The 16,883-nt window shown below is 45.1% G+C and overlaps 1 protein-coding gene across 1 annotated transcript in view; it reads right to left on the bottom strand.

Annotated features, from left to right (window-relative positions):
- DHRS12 (dehydrogenase/reductase (SDR family) member 12) overlaps positions 1-16,717 on the bottom strand; it is a gene marked incomplete at both ends in the record, with an annotated part of 24,914 nt that extends 8,197 nt beyond the window's left edge. The window contains 4 exons of the mRNA XM_010161158.1: positions 6,829-6,910; positions 8,321-8,413; positions 14,707-14,789; positions 16,565-16,717. Coding sequence (XP_010159460.1) covers positions 6,829-6,910; positions 8,321-8,413; positions 14,707-14,789; positions 16,565-16,717 — 411 coding nt within the window. The remainder of the gene's footprint in view (positions 1-6,828; positions 6,911-8,320; positions 8,414-14,706; positions 14,790-16,564) is intronic.
- Between the last annotated feature and the right edge of the window lie 166 nt (positions 16,718-16,883).

Here is a 16,883-nt window from a genome sequence, read left to right as displayed (position 1 = left end):
GGTGAGTAACCATCCAGTGTATCGCCCCCACATACAGGATTTCACCTTGCCCTCGCTGAACTTGGCTGAAGCGAAGAGTTAACTAGAGAAACCTACTGGGCAGGCTACAGCCCTGCTCCAAGTAATGAGGTTTGACGCAGTACTCGCTGGCCTTGTTTGCTCCACTTAAAGAGGTTCCTGGGATTGATGCATAATTTCTTTTAAAGATAACCATCCTCTCAGCATTTGCTTTTCTTGGGAAAAATTCCTGTAAGCTTTAGGTCTTGAAGCTGAGCTCATGTAATATGAAATCACGCATAAGGCAGTGCAGTTAAAACCTTCCTACAAGGATGCAGCTACTCCAGCATTACCCACCTCCCAACCAACCCTGTCGTGTGGTAGATTAGAGAGCGCGGGTTGTCAGTCTGCGCGTTACACGTGGGAAATCCGGTAAAAGCAACGAGCATGGCACTTACTGAGAACACACTTGGTTGATACACACTCCCCCCCAGGCACTGATCACGTTAATGTTTATAAGTTTCATGTTTACTTGCTCAAATAAAAGTAAAATCAAACTGAATCTCCATGTATTCCCTCGCGGCCTGCTGTGTGCTCACATCACTTGTTCCGAGATCTTCTCAATTTGAGTAACCCAATAGGGCTTTCTAATTAACGACTCCCGATTTTACCTCCACACAGCCAACGCCTCAGCCAAACCTCTGTGAGCAGTAATTCACTGCTTCACAATCACAGAGAGAAACTTTAACGGCGCAGGTGCAGAACACCAGGAGCTGTTCGGGGAGATAAACATTCAATTTGTATACTAAATAGTTTAAAAACTTACTACAAAAATCAGCCTGTCTGCTTCATAAACTCCTAAATAAGATGAGGCTACCTTTCGTGTGACCTGAGGGGATGGCATGGAAATCCCTGTTTTGTTGGGGATGCAGGAAGGGAGCTCTGCACGTTCTTGCAGCAGTTCACCATGGATCTCACCGTCCCTACCACAGCATAACCAACGAGAAAGCTATCCCCGTGCAAGGGAAGGAAGCATACAGTGTATTAGACACCGTTCTGCCCCACAGAAGACTATAAATCTTTTTGTACTACAACATGAAACTAGAAAACATTGAATGGCCCTAACAGAAAAATATAAACAAACACTGTGAGGGCACATTCCCAAAATGCTGGTGTTATAACCCAGCTTTAGCCTGCTAAAACTTGGAAGACTTCTTAGGATGCATATACTTCAGATTTGAAAATCAACAGGGTATCATGTATAAGAGACGTGAATGCATACTCCTATCTGCTTTACAGATTTAAAGTGACCCCCAAACCTGTATTTCAAAATTGATTTATAAAGAAAACTACCATTTCAGCAGCAGTAATATTATAAAGCCACTACCTGTTTATAACATCAAATTAATTGATGATGCAATTGTTGCAGACCCAAGCGTCTTGGTGGATTCTAGAATAGTTTTTGCTTGATGTTCTATCTGGTAATTAGTGGTGAATTGTTGGTGAGGTTTTTAATCTGCTAACATTCAGATAAGGGCAGGCAGCCAGCACCACACTCGGTGAAGTCTTCCATCTGCCTGAGCTTTGCAGTATTATTAGGAACAGTGTTATTTCAACTGTGAAAAAAGTGGGAACAACAAAAGAAAGTTTTATTGTACAGATTTCAATGGCTCATTCATCTGGTAAAAATCAGTTAAACTGGCTTGCTTTTCTTATGCCCAAGTCTTTAAAAAAAACACAAAACAAACAAAACCCAACCAAAACAAACCTAAATAAACAAACAAAAACCAACCCCAGAAAACACCTCACCCAACAAACTCACATTCTTCCTTGACCTGGCTATCTTTTCAAGCCTTCAGCTGATGTGATTCCACATAAAAGAGACATCCCTGAGTCCGTTTCCTGAGTACAGGATCAGGAATGAAGATTTTAGTGTGCTGTCTCTGAGGGCCAATTCCAACCTGAGAGTGCATGGGAAGAGCTACTGAACATGAAAGACAAAACAAAGGTTTACATTTCCCCTGAATTACAAAGCTCAGCTCAGTAAGGGTTCCTGTGTGTCCCAGGGTTCAGTATAGCTAGTGGGTGTGCGATTATATTCAACCTTCCCCTTTCACGTAGCACCTCTCATCTGTAAATCCCAAAGCTCTTTGGAAAGAAAACTGGTATCCTAGCCTCCTTTTCACAGTTAAGGTTACCTTGCCAAAGCACAGGCACCAACATTATGGCCAACTGACAGCTGCTATCCAAGTTCTTTGACTTCCAAGTAGTTCAGAGCACAGGCCACCAGGCAATGCTGGCATGTGTGAAACACCAGCTGGATACGGTTTACAGGCAGGGAAGAGACTGACAAATATGCACACCAGTTAGGCAACTGGCCACAGACAGACCATACTGCTACTGTGGTAGAAAAGCATGTTGTTTCCCCTGACCGTTCTTGCACACACAGTAAATGTATATGGCTATATTATTAAAACATGAGAACACATCAGACTGAAGAAAAGATGCATACTGGGAGCATCATTTATTTATCTCCGAGTGTGTTTTAGCATCCCCTTGGCTGGTAAGTAGCAATAAAAATGTAACATATATGCCATTTTTCCATGTCAAGCAAGAAGATGTGTTGAGCAAAAGAAAAGCAAGGCAGGCTATAAAATAGAAGAACAAGGATTGTTTCAGCTAAATGTCTAGTGCTTCAATAAGGACATGCTTCTGTTGCCTCCTCCTGCCTACCAATTCTGACAGCTTTTTTTCCCCAAAATGACTGAATACAGTCAGTTTGAATAGTCTTTGTTGGGAGTTTTACTAAAAGTGAAATGATACCCCACCTGCAGTACTGCATCCAGCTGTGGAACCCACAACATCAGAAGGATATAGACCGGTTGGAGCGAGTCCAGAGGATGCCACAAAGATGCTCAGAGGGCTGGAGCACCTCTGCTATGGGGACAGGCTGAGAGAGTTGGGCTTGTCCAGCCTGGAGAAGAAAAGGCTCCGGGGAGACCTTATAGCACCTTCCAGTGCCTGAAGGGGCTACAAGGAAGCTGGGGGGGACTTTTTATAAGGGCCTGTAGCGACAGGACAAGGGGTAATGGGTTTAAATTGAAACCGGGGAGGTTTAGATTAGATATCAGGAAGAAGTTCTTCCCGGAGAGGGTGGTGAGGCACTGGAACAGGTTGCCCAGAGAAGCTGTGGATGCCCCATCCCTGGAAGTGTTCAAGGCCAGGCTGGATGAGGCTTGGAGCAACCTGGTCTAGTGGAAGGTGTCCCTGCCCATGGCAGGGGGGTTGGAACTAGATGGGCTTTAAGGTCCCTTCCCACCCAAACCCTTCCATTATTCTATGATTCTATGAAATAAAATTAGATTAAAAAAAAAAAAAGAAAGAAGAGTTGACTCAGAAGTTGGAAAGTCATCAGAAGTGATTGCTTGTTGCTGCCCAGTTCCTAGATACAACCCTGAGTACAAGGCCAGCCCACTGGAGGGAACGCAGGGTCAATAACGCACCAACTACAGGGGACACAAGTAAAATCCACCCATCAGGCTCGGCAGCTCCCCAGGAAATCAGCCCACATTACCTCGAGCCACTCGCTCAGTTTCCCACTGAAGGGGTGATTCAGCTGGCAAAGTGCCATTTCAGACCTGTCTCCGGCCAGTGCTCCCACACTACATAGTCTGCGTGACCCACAGCTGTCCTGCTCTCTACGCCTTCACTGAGCTCCAACAATTCCTGGGGATCTAGGAGGGTGAAAAAAGGCAAGGTATCTCACGTGACAGCAACAACAGGGCCACAACAAGCCGCAGCATTTGTGCCTGAGCCCCGTTTTTATGGACTCTAGGCACCAGCACAGACACAGCTGCCACTGCCAGCTCAAAGCAGTTTACAGTTTGAACTCGAATATTAGGCAAATCATACAAAGCCTGAACTACCAACCTGCATTTTCATGACCTTCACCCACCCATACATCCTGACAACACCAGGGAGGACTCTGCACCTCCTTATTTCAGAGAGCTGGTCTCAATTAGCCAGTCAGTGGTGTTTCACATTAAGGGAAGTTTGCTTTCTATTCTCACCTGGATGATTTTTGTACATATTCATCTTATCTGCCAGAGGACTTGCGCATTCATTTTTTTCCCCTTTCTGCCCAAGAAAAGATCAGAATATAAGATATGCTTTGTAAGTCAGGTGATCAATTAGAACCAAACTCTAACATCCATTATGCTCAAAACCAGACTAACAAGTCAGTCAAGAGGAAAATATTCCTAGACTGGCTTTAAAAACTCCATGGCACTTCTGACACCTAAATTAGCAACTCTACAGCTTATATAAATGTTAATCAGATACTGGATACAGGACTCAAAGACTCTGCCCTGCATTTATAGTTCAGAGTCTTGCATTCTTAGACAATCACAACTCCCACACGAGACCACAACTAAGATCCAGGGTGGAAACAAGACGTGAAAGAAAGATGGAAGGGACACCCTGTATGTGAGGATCTGACAAAAGACATTATTCCATCTTATTTCTGCATTTCACACAGTGATGACTTATTGTTTCCATGCTGCTGCTGAGGGGATGACTGCAGACTTTCAAATCAGGGGTCTTAAGCCCACGTCACCCTTCAGGCTTTAGCTTTTCTGGGGAAATGGGCAGAGAAAGGAATTTAGTTTCTTATCTCAGACCACATTCTAGTTTACACTCAACCTATATACCTCCATATCTAATCTAGCCAAGTTTTTTCTCCGGGATCCTATAACCACAGATAGTTACTGATAGAGAAGTAACCTCTCCGAAGTAAAGCACACGCAAAGGTGCTTAGGGAAATTACTTAACACAGTATTTACTCTGACAGGCATTTCTCCAGACAGCCTTCTCCTGCTAGGACTCTAGCAGACATGAATAATTACCCCCACCTCTGACTCTGAAGCAGAAACGCTGCACTGTTGACAGCATTGGTCCTTCACGTGCATCAGACCTGCAAGCACGGAAGCTCTCTCTTGCACCGACAGCCTCCTCCACCTCAACCCAGTGGGACAGTCCACAAGAGCTTCAACTGTTAATCCTTGTCGTTGCCTAGGGAGAACCAGTCTGAGCAAAGAACCCAGCCCTTGTCTGAACTCTGCAGAAGCTGGACATCAGAGGAGCACTTATCTGTTTTACTTCATCTGCTCAAACGTGCAATCACCTCCTCAACCTTTGTATACAGTCACGCAGCAAGTGCTATACAACCGAGTAAGGGGGATCTGTATGTAACATTCAAGAAGGATAATACAGGCATTTTCCTAGTTCGCTACAATCATAACTCAGCTTCCTCTGGGCAGCTCTGTATCTCTAGCGAGGCTGATTTACAGCTGGGAAAGCAGGACTTGCTGCTTCTACTTGAGTGATACAATCTAATTCAAGTGATACACCAGTACAGTTCCTCAGCAATTTATCTCCTCAACATTTAAAACTAAACCAAAACATGCTTTCCTGTTCAGACTGTTGTATCTGCTTCACTCTGCTTCTCTCTGGAAGAACTGCACCTTTGCAAACTGCTGGATTTCTATCTGAAGGGTACAAGAGGGTTAAACTAATTTGAGGTGAATAAATTTCTCAAGGTAGAAGTGCTTGTACTTCTGCAGCCAGAGGAAATTTGATAGCAAAATACATTTTGAATTCTGATCATGAGAAACAGAAGAATATTAGCAGAAGATTAATATGAAGAAAATTAATCTGTGCCTTTGTACTTGAATTAATTGTCAGTTTAATGTAGTCAGACTTGCAGAAAAACAAGCTGTATGCACCGTATCAGCTAAACACAAGACATTTATACCTAAAATGCTAGTTTTCAAAAGTAAATACAAGTTAAGGAAGCAACACAGGAAAAAGGCTAACAAGAAAACCCAACAGTGGTTTCCAGGCTATGTTAGTTCTACAAATGCTTGATCTTTATAGCCTCAGCTGCCCCCTTCCTCCTCCCAGAGTATGATGAACAAAGCACTGCAGCTCCTCCTTAATGTGTCACTTCTGGATATATTAAAGACAGTCTCTTGAGAAAGCCACCCACCCTGAGTGGAGGCAGAGGAAAAAGTGTCAGGCTGATGAAGCACCACCTCTCTCTTTGCAAGAAGAGCAGCTTTCAGCTCTACAGGTATCAGTGGCGGCAGACAGCTCTTCCCTGCTGGCTGGCTGTTTGCTCACATCTTTTCCATGGCTTTTATGAGGGAATCTTCCACTTTGCTCCCCATCTTCCCTGCTTATCCACATCTCCCCTTTCCCCCTTTATTTGCTTCCCTTAATTTGTCCCTCTTAGACCTCCACCACACAGTTCACGGGATACACCCCTTACATGTGGAGTGCCAGACTTACCCAGTACTGCTCAATCCCTGGGCTAGATGCTGCATCGGTTTGGGAGTGTCCAAGTTACACGGTGTCCCTGTCATGTCAAACAGGGCTGTTCAAGCCTACTGAAACATTGGAATGTCTTCCTTAATATCCAAATGTGCTCTAAGCTCTATCTAAGCCACAGGAACACACTTATTACAAAGAGACTGTCATTAGCATCACTGCTTGGAACAAAGTTTCGTAGCAAACTTCAGATTCAATTTAATTAAATCTTATCTGTATTTGTCAACCGCTGTGCAGTAAATAGAGGCACTGATATGGGAACTGAAAAATGGAGAAATTGCAAAATGACAGCCCAAACAAGCTGTAATAATTCTTTTCCTTTCCTGCTCCTTCCCAAGTGTAGCAATGGTATGATCCCTCCCTGAGCAGGAATACATACTTGAGGAAAACACACTTCTGTAACCAAAACTAAGTATATTTCAGAACTAAGCCCTCAATACTCACCCAAAGTGTTTGTTGCAAAGTTTTTTTCAAGTCCATCTTCAGTTAATTCTCTGTTATTCACCATACATCCTGCATTGTTGATCTGTAAGACAACTCCTGTAAACAAAAATAATCTACACAAACAAAACCACCCATACAAGCAGTCCCTGTTGGTTTGCTGTTTTCTGACACTGCAACACAAAGCCACAAACTGTTTCAATACACCATGCAATTCCAAGTCACACCGCTCTGTCGCTGATCCTAAAGGGTTCTTCTTCCACAAAAGAAATGATGTCCAGAGAAATGACTCTCCACAGACGTATTCCACTAAGAGCCAACAGCCCTCAGTGCCTTACTCCATGTGTTTAAATTCTTTGCTCACAGAAAGTAATATGGAAGTTGTAGAGCAGATATTAGAACATCAAGATGCAGTGTAGTTCGTTAGTCTCATCTGAGAGACCACACTAAGCCCACACCATCCATGCTATTCTCCGTTAGGGCAAAATTCACTATGGGAAGCTGTGCAACAAGTGGTAGAACAGAACTCCAACAAGAACTCCCACCCCTGGCAAATTCAAAGAATTGGCTCCTAACGTGGCAGATTGGCCAGGTCAGGAGGCTGCTGCATCCTAGTTAGCCCTAAGAAGAGCAAAGATAACCAGAAGAGGTGCTTCATACTCACTTTGTGCCCTGGTTGTAGGGACCCCGGCTTTTCTCTCTGTCTGGCAATCACAGGATGGTTTGGGTTGGAAGGGACCTTAAAGACCATCTAGTTCCAACCCCCCTGCCATGGGCAGGGACACCTTCCACTAGACCAGGTTGCTCAAAGCCTCATCCAGCCTGGCCTTGAACACTCCCAGGGATGGGGCATCCACAGCTTCTCTGGGCAACCTGTTCCAGTGCCTCACCACCCTCTCCATGAAGAATTTCTTCCTGATCCCCAATCTAAACCTCCCCCCTTTCAGTTTAAACCCCTTGTCCTGTCACTACCACTCCTCAAAAGCCTTTTTTCCTGCTTCTGTCAGAATTTCCTCATCTAGCAGGCATCAAACCAAGGTGCTCCAGGTGCCTCAGTTTTAGTACAACCCCCCAGGGCAAATTTTCTCTGCTAAGTAAAGGGTAAGTGTACTGAGACCCTTACGTGCCATGATGCTAACTGCTCTCTCTCTCCCTGGCTTTGTTGTAGACTGCTCTAACATGACCTTCTATAAAAGGTTTACTCTTTAAGAGGGGCAAAGTTATTAGTAATGAAATTCAAAGAGAAAATGTGTGGTAAGAACCTGAAAAGATGCAGCTACAAAATTACTGCCCTTCTCTCTTTTTATAGCATAACTCTCTATGTGAACTGAGAATAGACAAGAGCAAACAGAACATGGAGACTACTATAAAAGCATTTAGAGAAAATTGAGCAGAGAACTGTGGGCCAAACAGTGTAAATTTAGACTACCTTTTGGACAAATTCATAGGTTATACACTCCAAAGACAGACACATGATTTAAGTAGGCAAACTTACCAACACATTTAATTTATGTTCATTTTTGAATTTTTCAGCAAATTTCCAGATTTCTTTAGGATTAGATATATCCACAATATGCAAGAAGATATTCTGAAGGAAAAAAAAAAAAAGGAAGTTACAATCAACAGGGACATTGAAGAGATCCTGTTCACTGCTAAGGCCTGTCTAGTTGAAAAGGTATTTAAGCGGTATGAAAAAAATATTATCTCCGTGACATAACTAACACATTTAGGTTAATAAGTGCAACTGGGAAGTCTAATGGGAATACACAGTTAGTCACTTGATTCAGTTGCTTCTGAGCTACAGCTTTTTAATGCCAAATTTATTTAAAGAGTGTCCTACTCAGATAAATATACGTGACAGACAGTCAGGCATAGCCGAGAACTAGAAAAATACTGCAGAGCTTGCAAAACTTCTGTTTAAACAATTAACACAGCAGCTTTCTCTTTAGCTGAAAGCAACTTTCCAAAGCAGTGCTCAAGGTCGCAGCATTAGAGACAATTTAGGTTGGAAGGGGCTTCTGGAGGCCGCTTGGTCCCACTGCCGTACCAAGGCAGGCAACTGAGATGAGGTCGTCCAGGTAAGTTCTATTTCCAAAGACGACGATTCACCCAACCTCTCTGAGCATCCTGCTCCAGTGTTTGACCACCCTCATGGTGTAAAAAACACTTCCTCCTATCGAGCCAAAATTTTTACCTGTTACAATCTGTGTCTGCTGCTTCTTGTCCTTTCACTGCAGACCTCCAAGAGAAGCATGGCAGTGCCTTGCCTACACCCTCCCGTCACGTGGCTGTTGACTACAGTAAGACCCACCTCAGCTTTCTCAACCACACACAAACCCAGCCCTTTCAGCCCCTCCTGGCACATCACATGTCCCACCCCCTCAGTCACCCTGGCAGCCCTCCACTAGACTTGCTCCAGGGCACTGACGACTTCCTTGTCAGCTCAAAACTGGGCACAGGAGTCCTGCTGCAGTCTCACAAAGGCTTAATAGAGAGGAAGATGCTCTTCCCTCAGCCTGCTGCGTTCGTACAGCCTGGGGTGTGGTTGGCATCCTTACCCCAGGGCACACTGCTCACTCGGGGACAACTTGTCACCCCCAGGTCCCCTTCTGAAAAGCTGCTTTCCAGCCAGCTAGTCCCAGCCCGTAGCACTCCGCGGGGTTATTCCATCCCAGGACAGGACTGTGCATCAGCTCTTGCTGAACTTCATGAGGTCCATGTCAGCCCTAAATCCCTCTGAACAGCAGCCATTCTGTCCAGCTCCCCCCTGCCCCCATTTGAGATCATCTGCAATCTGACACAGTTTGCACTTCACACCATTGTCCAAGTTGCTAAGAGACAGTTTTTGCCCCTGTTTGGATTCATGGAGGAAGCCACTAACAACTGTTAACAGATCAGCTTTGCACTATTGATTGCTGCCTTCCCAGCCACATGTTCCAGACATTTTTCCACCCAGCTTGTTATCCATCAGTTCAAACCACATCTCTTCAAACTGGCTACAAGGATACTGTGGCACACCACGCAAAAAGCTTTGGCAAAGTTAAGGAGGCAATCACTGCTCTCTCCTCCTGTCCACAGGCAGAGTTACCTCACCAAAGGCAGCGACCGGGAAGGTCAGGCCAGGTTTGCTCTTGATATATCCATGCTGGTTTTTCCTCAATCACCTATGTCTTTCATAGCTTCCATGAGGATTTGCTCCATAATTCTCCTGGGAAGCAAGGTGAGGCTGACTGGCCTTTAGTTGCACAAATCCTGCTTGCCTTTTTTTGAAGATGAGTGGTTTGCCTTTTGCCCCGTTAACAGGAAGCACCTTCCACTTTAAGGAGGTTTCCCTTGAAAATCAACCAACTTTCCCAAGGCCTTTTACTTTCCACCTCCAAAGAGCAAAACTCCCCTTTGTCATCCCAGCTTGCCTTTCAAAAAGGCCCTGTATACCTCCATTCCAGCACTCTAGTCATGCCAACTATACCTCTCGAACCCCAGTGAGCTCTGCAACCCCGCATGGATCCCTGTGCTGTATTCATGTACAGGCATCTGAGATGGGCTCCCAGTAATGGTGCTTTCACATGTAAACTGTGAGAGCCTCTTCCAATTTGCTGTGCCCTAGTCACGTACTTGCTGTCCCCATGACTCCACTGTTCTTCTGGGTTTGGTCACTGTCCCCCAGTGAAACCAGTTTAAAGCCCTCCTCAGTAGCTTTGCAAACCTGTCGGCAAAGATACTCTTGCTCCATTTTGCCACACCTGCCCAGTAATGTTCATTTCTCAGAGAAGGTCAAGGAGGTCATAAAGGCCAAAGACAAAGTGACAAAGGCCAAAGTGACACCAGCCGCACATTCTGGTGTTGACCTGCGTATGCTCCCACCCAAGCCCCTCCCTTTCACTGGAAGGATTTAGGAGAGCACTACTGGGGCCCCATGCCCTTCACCCTCTGTAAGCACTGTTGGTGAACTCAAGGTCGCCCCTCACAATGTCACGGGTGCCCATGTGGTTGAGCAACATCCAGACATCATCCAACATCCAGACAAGCCTTGGCTGACTTCCCAACACCCTAGATCTGAGTCCCCAGCAAGTGCTAAACCTCTTGAGATATGAAGCCAAGCCTGCAGATGGTGCCTCCATTCCCCACAGGAGGGAGCCTCCAGTCGCTATCACCCACCGCTTCCGCCTCAGGCTCATCTGGTTTCAACAACTGTCCCTGACAGAGCTTGTTCTCCCTCATCAGTTACCATGGCCCTACACCTATCCTGTAAATGCACATCTGCAGACAGGGAACAAGCCCACCTTCTGCTGCCTGCCAGCCCACAAGCTTCCATTCTTCCCCAGCTTAGGAGTCTCTATCCACTGCTTATTCGAGCATAGCTTCTAGCTGTCCCTCCTTCCACACAATGTGGGGTTTGTGCTCTTCTACTCTCTGCAAAGACCCTGTCAATCTGTTCCTGTTCCCTGCAGTGATGCAGCCTGCTCATCTCCTGCCATCACCTCACCCGGCAGCCCAGCATCATGACCACAGCAGAACCCAACAGACGAGGCCACCATCATGCTCTGCCCCTGGCTCATGGAAAAGTACCAGTCCCTCCCTCCAGCCCAACATCTGCCACATCATCCCTCCAGAGCTCTGTATGGGCCAGCCTCCTGTGCGCCAGGCAGAGCCGCTCCAACCAGGGTGGGAAAGCACACTTCCAGGTCCATCACTGTGCCCACTCCAGCTGTCGCAGAGCGTCAGGTGCCTTCTGCACCCCCTTCCATGCTAACTGCTAAGTCCTTGTTAGCCACCCCGTGTCAACAGTCTTGCAATGTTCTGAAATACTACGGCCAGGGATGCGGATGCAATAGGATAAAAAAAGGAAAAGCTTGACATCAAAGCAGAGTTATAATTTTCTAAACCACTAAAGCCAGAAATACCTCCTCTCTCCAAAACATCAAAAACCTTTTACTGTTTGTTACTCTTGCTTTTCGAAAATGCGTGTTCTACCTAGTACATGCACAGTGGCATTTATCAGCATACAAAAGGCATGTCAACTCCTACTCTTCTCCTCGATAGCACTTAGTCTCAAAGACGTACCACAGACAGCCTTGCGATGTACCCCAGGAAAAGGCAGTTCGAAAATAATTATGCAGAGAATGTGTTCTCATGCAACACAACAAATAATCATTAAAGGACCTGGTCTCCTCCCAAGTTGTTTCTTTAAATACTCATTATACAGGCAAATGAGATAAGTGAAGAAGCCGCGAAAATTATAAGGCATTATTCCCTGCCTATAATTCTGCATCCCTGCAGATAAAGAACACGTGACATCTCTCTAGCCATTGGATATCATCTCCTCAGTTGAGTTAGGTCAGAATTTTCTCATCCTAGTGTTCATTCCTAACCAAAAACTTGACTCTGCTCTATTGTTTCTAACTGGATCTCTCTTTAAAAGCTTTCTGCTTTTAAAGCAACTATTACTGTCTACTGGAACAGAAGAGCTGAAGTATTTTGGGCAGATGTTCAATATTACAAGTGATTGCAGAGACTGGAAAAGATCTAAATCAACACTTAATCTGCTGAAGACTGCCACATTGGCTCACAAAAAGGACCCACAGGCCTGTTCCTTATAAAAGTCCTCAGCAGTAGTGAAAGTGTTTTCAAAGTGAGACCTAACCTCCGTGACTAAGTCTACTTTAACAGATTCAGAGAACCCAGCTCCCAGGTCTAGGTGCAGCTGCCTGCCAATTAACAACTCCATTTCAGCACTGAACTCCGGCATGTGTTGCTGTGGAAGACTGGGGGTTAAAAAAAAAAAAAAAAAAAAAAAATCTTTGGCATACACTACAACAGGATCTCTGCCCAGATGATCAGGAAGAACGAGTTAAGTCTGGATAAGCTTGTTAAGTTGCAGATAAAGCATTTTATTATCTCCCCGCATTGCTTCTGAATGAGTACTTCTAGAGAAGGATGTTCTTGTGGACTCCTTATTAATACGACTCTTCCCAGTGCAGTCACATGTCTCACAGGGCCTCTCGCACAGCTCATCTAACACTTCACTGAATGCTGCCTTCTACACAAGTGCCCTGTCCCGAGGGTCACGCACAGGTTCTGCGCTGCACTCATACCCTTTCATGACTAGAGAAACTACAGGTTCGCAGCCTACCAAAAAGTGGGAAGGCAGTAATTGTGCTGCTTTTAGAGGAAGAACATTATTTGCCTCAAGTTTTGTTTTGCCAAATGACAGAAGACAGAACATGAAGGAACCTTCAGAGGTCATTGAACTCATCCTTCTTCCCAGGCTGTCTGACTGCAGTTAGAAGAGGAGGGAACACAGATAATCACCAGTCTTACGATAGCTATGGGATTACACAGTTATAGACAGCTGGAAAGTATTTATTTCTACATAAGGACTGGTCTAATTCACCTCCATTAAAGAACTGAAGTGTAATGCTGGTTGTGTCACACTGGGGAGCTGAAACCAAAGAGCAGAAATTTAATCAATATGGTATCTCTAACCATAAAAAGTCTTCAGAATTTTTGATCCACATTAAAAACTGTTACTGGAATCAAAACACTCTGTTCCAGAGCCAAGTGACTATTTAAAATTAAGATAGCTCTCCATTCAAGTGTTGTGGGTTAACCCTGGTAGGCAGTTAAGCAGCAGAAAACCACTTGATCACTCCCCTCTCAGTGAGATGGAGGAGAGAATCAGAAGGGTAAGACAGACAAAACTAGTGGACAGTTCAAGAAGTGAAGCAGAGTTGTGTGTGTGAAAAAAGCAAACCAAGAAATTCATTCACTGCTTCCCATTGTCAGGTAGACGCTTAGCAATCCTCAGGAAAGCAGGGCTTCTTCACATGCAACAGTGATTTGGAAAGCCAAGCACCATTAACTGCAAATGTTACCCCTTCTTCCTCCTTCCTACAGCTTCTACTGCTGAGCCTGACATCATACAGTGTGGAATATCCCTTTGGTCAGATGGGGTCAGCTGTCCCAGCGTGTCCTCCTCCAGCAGGAAAGGGCAGCATGAGAACCAGAAATGGGCTTGATGCTGTGTGAGCGTTGGTTGGCAATAACTAAAACATTGGTGTGTTGTCAATGCTGTTTTAGTCATAAATCCAAAACATAACACCATGGGAGTTGCTATTAAGAAAATTGACTTTATCCCAGCCAAAACCAGTACCCCAAGATAGAAAGGCAGTGACTGTACTTTTCCATAAGCACACCCTCCTGAATAATTAGGAAAAGCTACTGAGGTATACTGTAGAGTGATATATGCAGAAGCAAAAAGAATCTGTTACAGAAGGGAGGAGGTAAAGAAGACATATTATAGGAAAAGGAAACTGAAAATTCTATAGAGCATGGAACTAGGACCACACACAGGACTTCACAGAGCAGCCAACCTTAGTAAATCAAGAGCATGTTATTCAGAGAGATAAAACCTTCAACTCCAAAGCTGTAAACTCTATGTTGTTGCAAGAGTTTTGCAATGCATTAACTTTTAAAAAGCTCAGCCACATAGTTAGGAATAGTAAGTAGGGCATCACAAAACATATCAACAACAAAACACTAAATGTTTACTGATGTTGTTAGTAAAAGTAAACATCACCTAGTGAAATCCACAGAACCATAGGATGGTTTGGGTTGGAAGGGACCTTAAAGACCATCTAGTTCCAACCCTCCTGCCATGGGCAGGGACACCTTCCACTAGACCAGGTTGCTCAAAGCCTCATCCAGCCTGGCCTTGAACACTTAATTAAATCATTTCAAACCATGATAAACTGGTTTCCATGTCCATATGAAAATGCTATTAAAAACACAACAACAAAATGACAAAACAGAATATCTCAAAGCCTCTGAGGACTTAATATTAACAGTCTCTAAGAGTAAACAGACTGAAAACCAACTCACCTGATTTCCCGTTTCTGTCACTATTTCTCCTTTGGCGACCTCAGCCCGTTCCTTATTTCGGCAAACCAGATGAACCGTGCCACCTGGTGGAACCCGACCAGAAATACAGCTGATAGTTAATTACTAACCGTGTTTGGGGGAGGCCTCAGGAAACAGGGAGGGCCACGAAATGACCTGCAATTTGCAGTTCTTGCATGGGGTTAGTTTTTCATACAATCCAAACGAAACAGAAACCACCATTCGTGATTGCATTCAGGTTTGCGTGAAATCAATAGCGTGCTAGTAGCAGTGGCAATACTGGGCAGATGGTCACCGAAATACCACGGGAGCTTCCCAGCAGGCAGAATGTTCCTGAGCTGTGCACAACCAACAGTCCCACTTCTCTGCTGCCAAGCGCTAAGCAGTTGCTCTTCAACAATGCCACTGAAGCTCAGCTCTGTGGAGCTCTCGGGGCTCCCATGACACTTGCTGATGAGCTGGGAGCTGCTTAGGGCCATGACATCCCATTAGTAGTCCCAGGTCCACCAGCTTTGGGCCATTTTAGGGTCAAATGCTCCCCAAAAAGCACCAACCCAGCAGCACCATCAGGCAGACCAAACACAGCAAGAACCCCAATAAGGTCAAAGGACTGAGGTAAAGGTCCTCCAAACAAAAGGTTTGGGACACAAACAAAAGGGGTAATAAGAAAGCTGGAGGATTTCTGCTTGCCTCCAGTCCCTGTGAAGGCAGGCAGAGGGCAGAAAGTATCATACTGTAGCAGGGTCCTCACACAAGGCTGGAAAAGGCTACTGCACTCTAGGTACTGTCGGCCCAAATGATTTTTTGTCAAGTTAGCACCTCAAGTGTAGTGTTGATAAAATACCAGAGCTAGACTGGAAATGGAAGCTCAGGCATCTGTACTGTAAATGTTTCTTTTGGTACATGCCGTAGGAAGTTGAATAAAAGCCTTGAACAACAGAAGTGACTGGAATTGCTCTGTGAAAAGGAAATAAAAATGCAAAACCTGGCAGGCCTATCTGTCTCTGAGCAAAACAGTCACCAGACAAGGCAATACATACATAATGGCAGTAGTGGGAACCTGAAATCAATCACATATTGGCACTGATGGGCATCTTTACCCCAAAGACACTTTGATGCTAATCATTTTGAATTAGTTTAATTTAACCGAGTCACCACTGTCCTGCGTAAGATAGTTACAAAACCTAAGCAGGCAAAAAGGGCAAAGAGCTGCAAGCTCCTCCCTTCTGTTCTACATGCCAAAACTCCTACCGCTCTTGCACAACAGGAATTATTTTGTCAACTCTGAAAGGGATTAGGTTTATCCTTCATCAGTAGCTAGTCCCAGTTCATACTATCTGTTGCTCTCTGTAAGCAAGGATAAAAATGGTTGCATGTAATCAGTTAAAGGGCACGAACTCCAGACTGTCATGAAGATCAAGCACAACTACACTGCTTCTTTTATACTCTCCCATCTCAGCTTAGCAAAGCCAATTGTTTTCTTTCATCGTTATGATGTTTTGCAAGTTCTTCAAAACAGTTCAAATTCAGCCAGGCTGCTATCAGCCTTAAACAGACCTTAATCCGTCACTAACATTCTCAGATGTCCCTGTAGAACAGGTAACACTTGAGAAACACTTTGCAGAGCCTCTCCACTAATTTTCTTTCATTATTCCAGTTTGCACAGCACTGATCGTGCCTAAACCTCTAACCCACACCAACAGCTCTGTAAACCAACACGCCTGACCTCTCCTTCATCCCCAGGAGCTGCATCTTTGTGTCTGACCCGGAAGGCCAAACCTGCTGCCTTCCATCCCCTCTGTGCTGACCCCTCAGAGCGGCTCATCAGGGCCCCGCTCACCTCTCCTCGCTATCTCTGTAGCTGTTGCCTTGCCAATGCCACTGTTTGCACCGGTGACCAGGAAGGATCTTCCAGCCACGTCCACCTCCACATCGGCTGGATTGAAGTGCTTGGAAGCAGACTCGTAGCCACCCCTGAATAAATAGGAGACACCTGTGAGAAATGAAGAGCAAGGGCTTCCAAAAAGCACGTGAGGGTTAAAAGGCACTCTGCCCTCACAGCTCAGCACGTGCTAAACGCCCCCCTCTCCCCATTACCCTCCGTGCCCGGCGGGACAGACCGATGTAGTGACATGGCAAGGAGTGATGTAGCGTTTGTT

The sequence above is a fragment of the Eurypyga helias genome, unplaced genomic scaffold, assembly GCF_000690775.1.
Source record: "Eurypyga helias isolate BGI_N326 unplaced genomic scaffold, ASM69077v1 scaffold15131, whole genome shotgun sequence".
In the NCBI taxonomy this organism is placed as follows: domain Eukaryota; kingdom Metazoa; phylum Chordata; class Aves; order Eurypygiformes; family Eurypygidae; genus Eurypyga; species Eurypyga helias.
The sequence above is the reverse complement of the archived record's forward strand: the minus strand, read 5'-3'. Positions and strand labels throughout refer to the sequence as shown.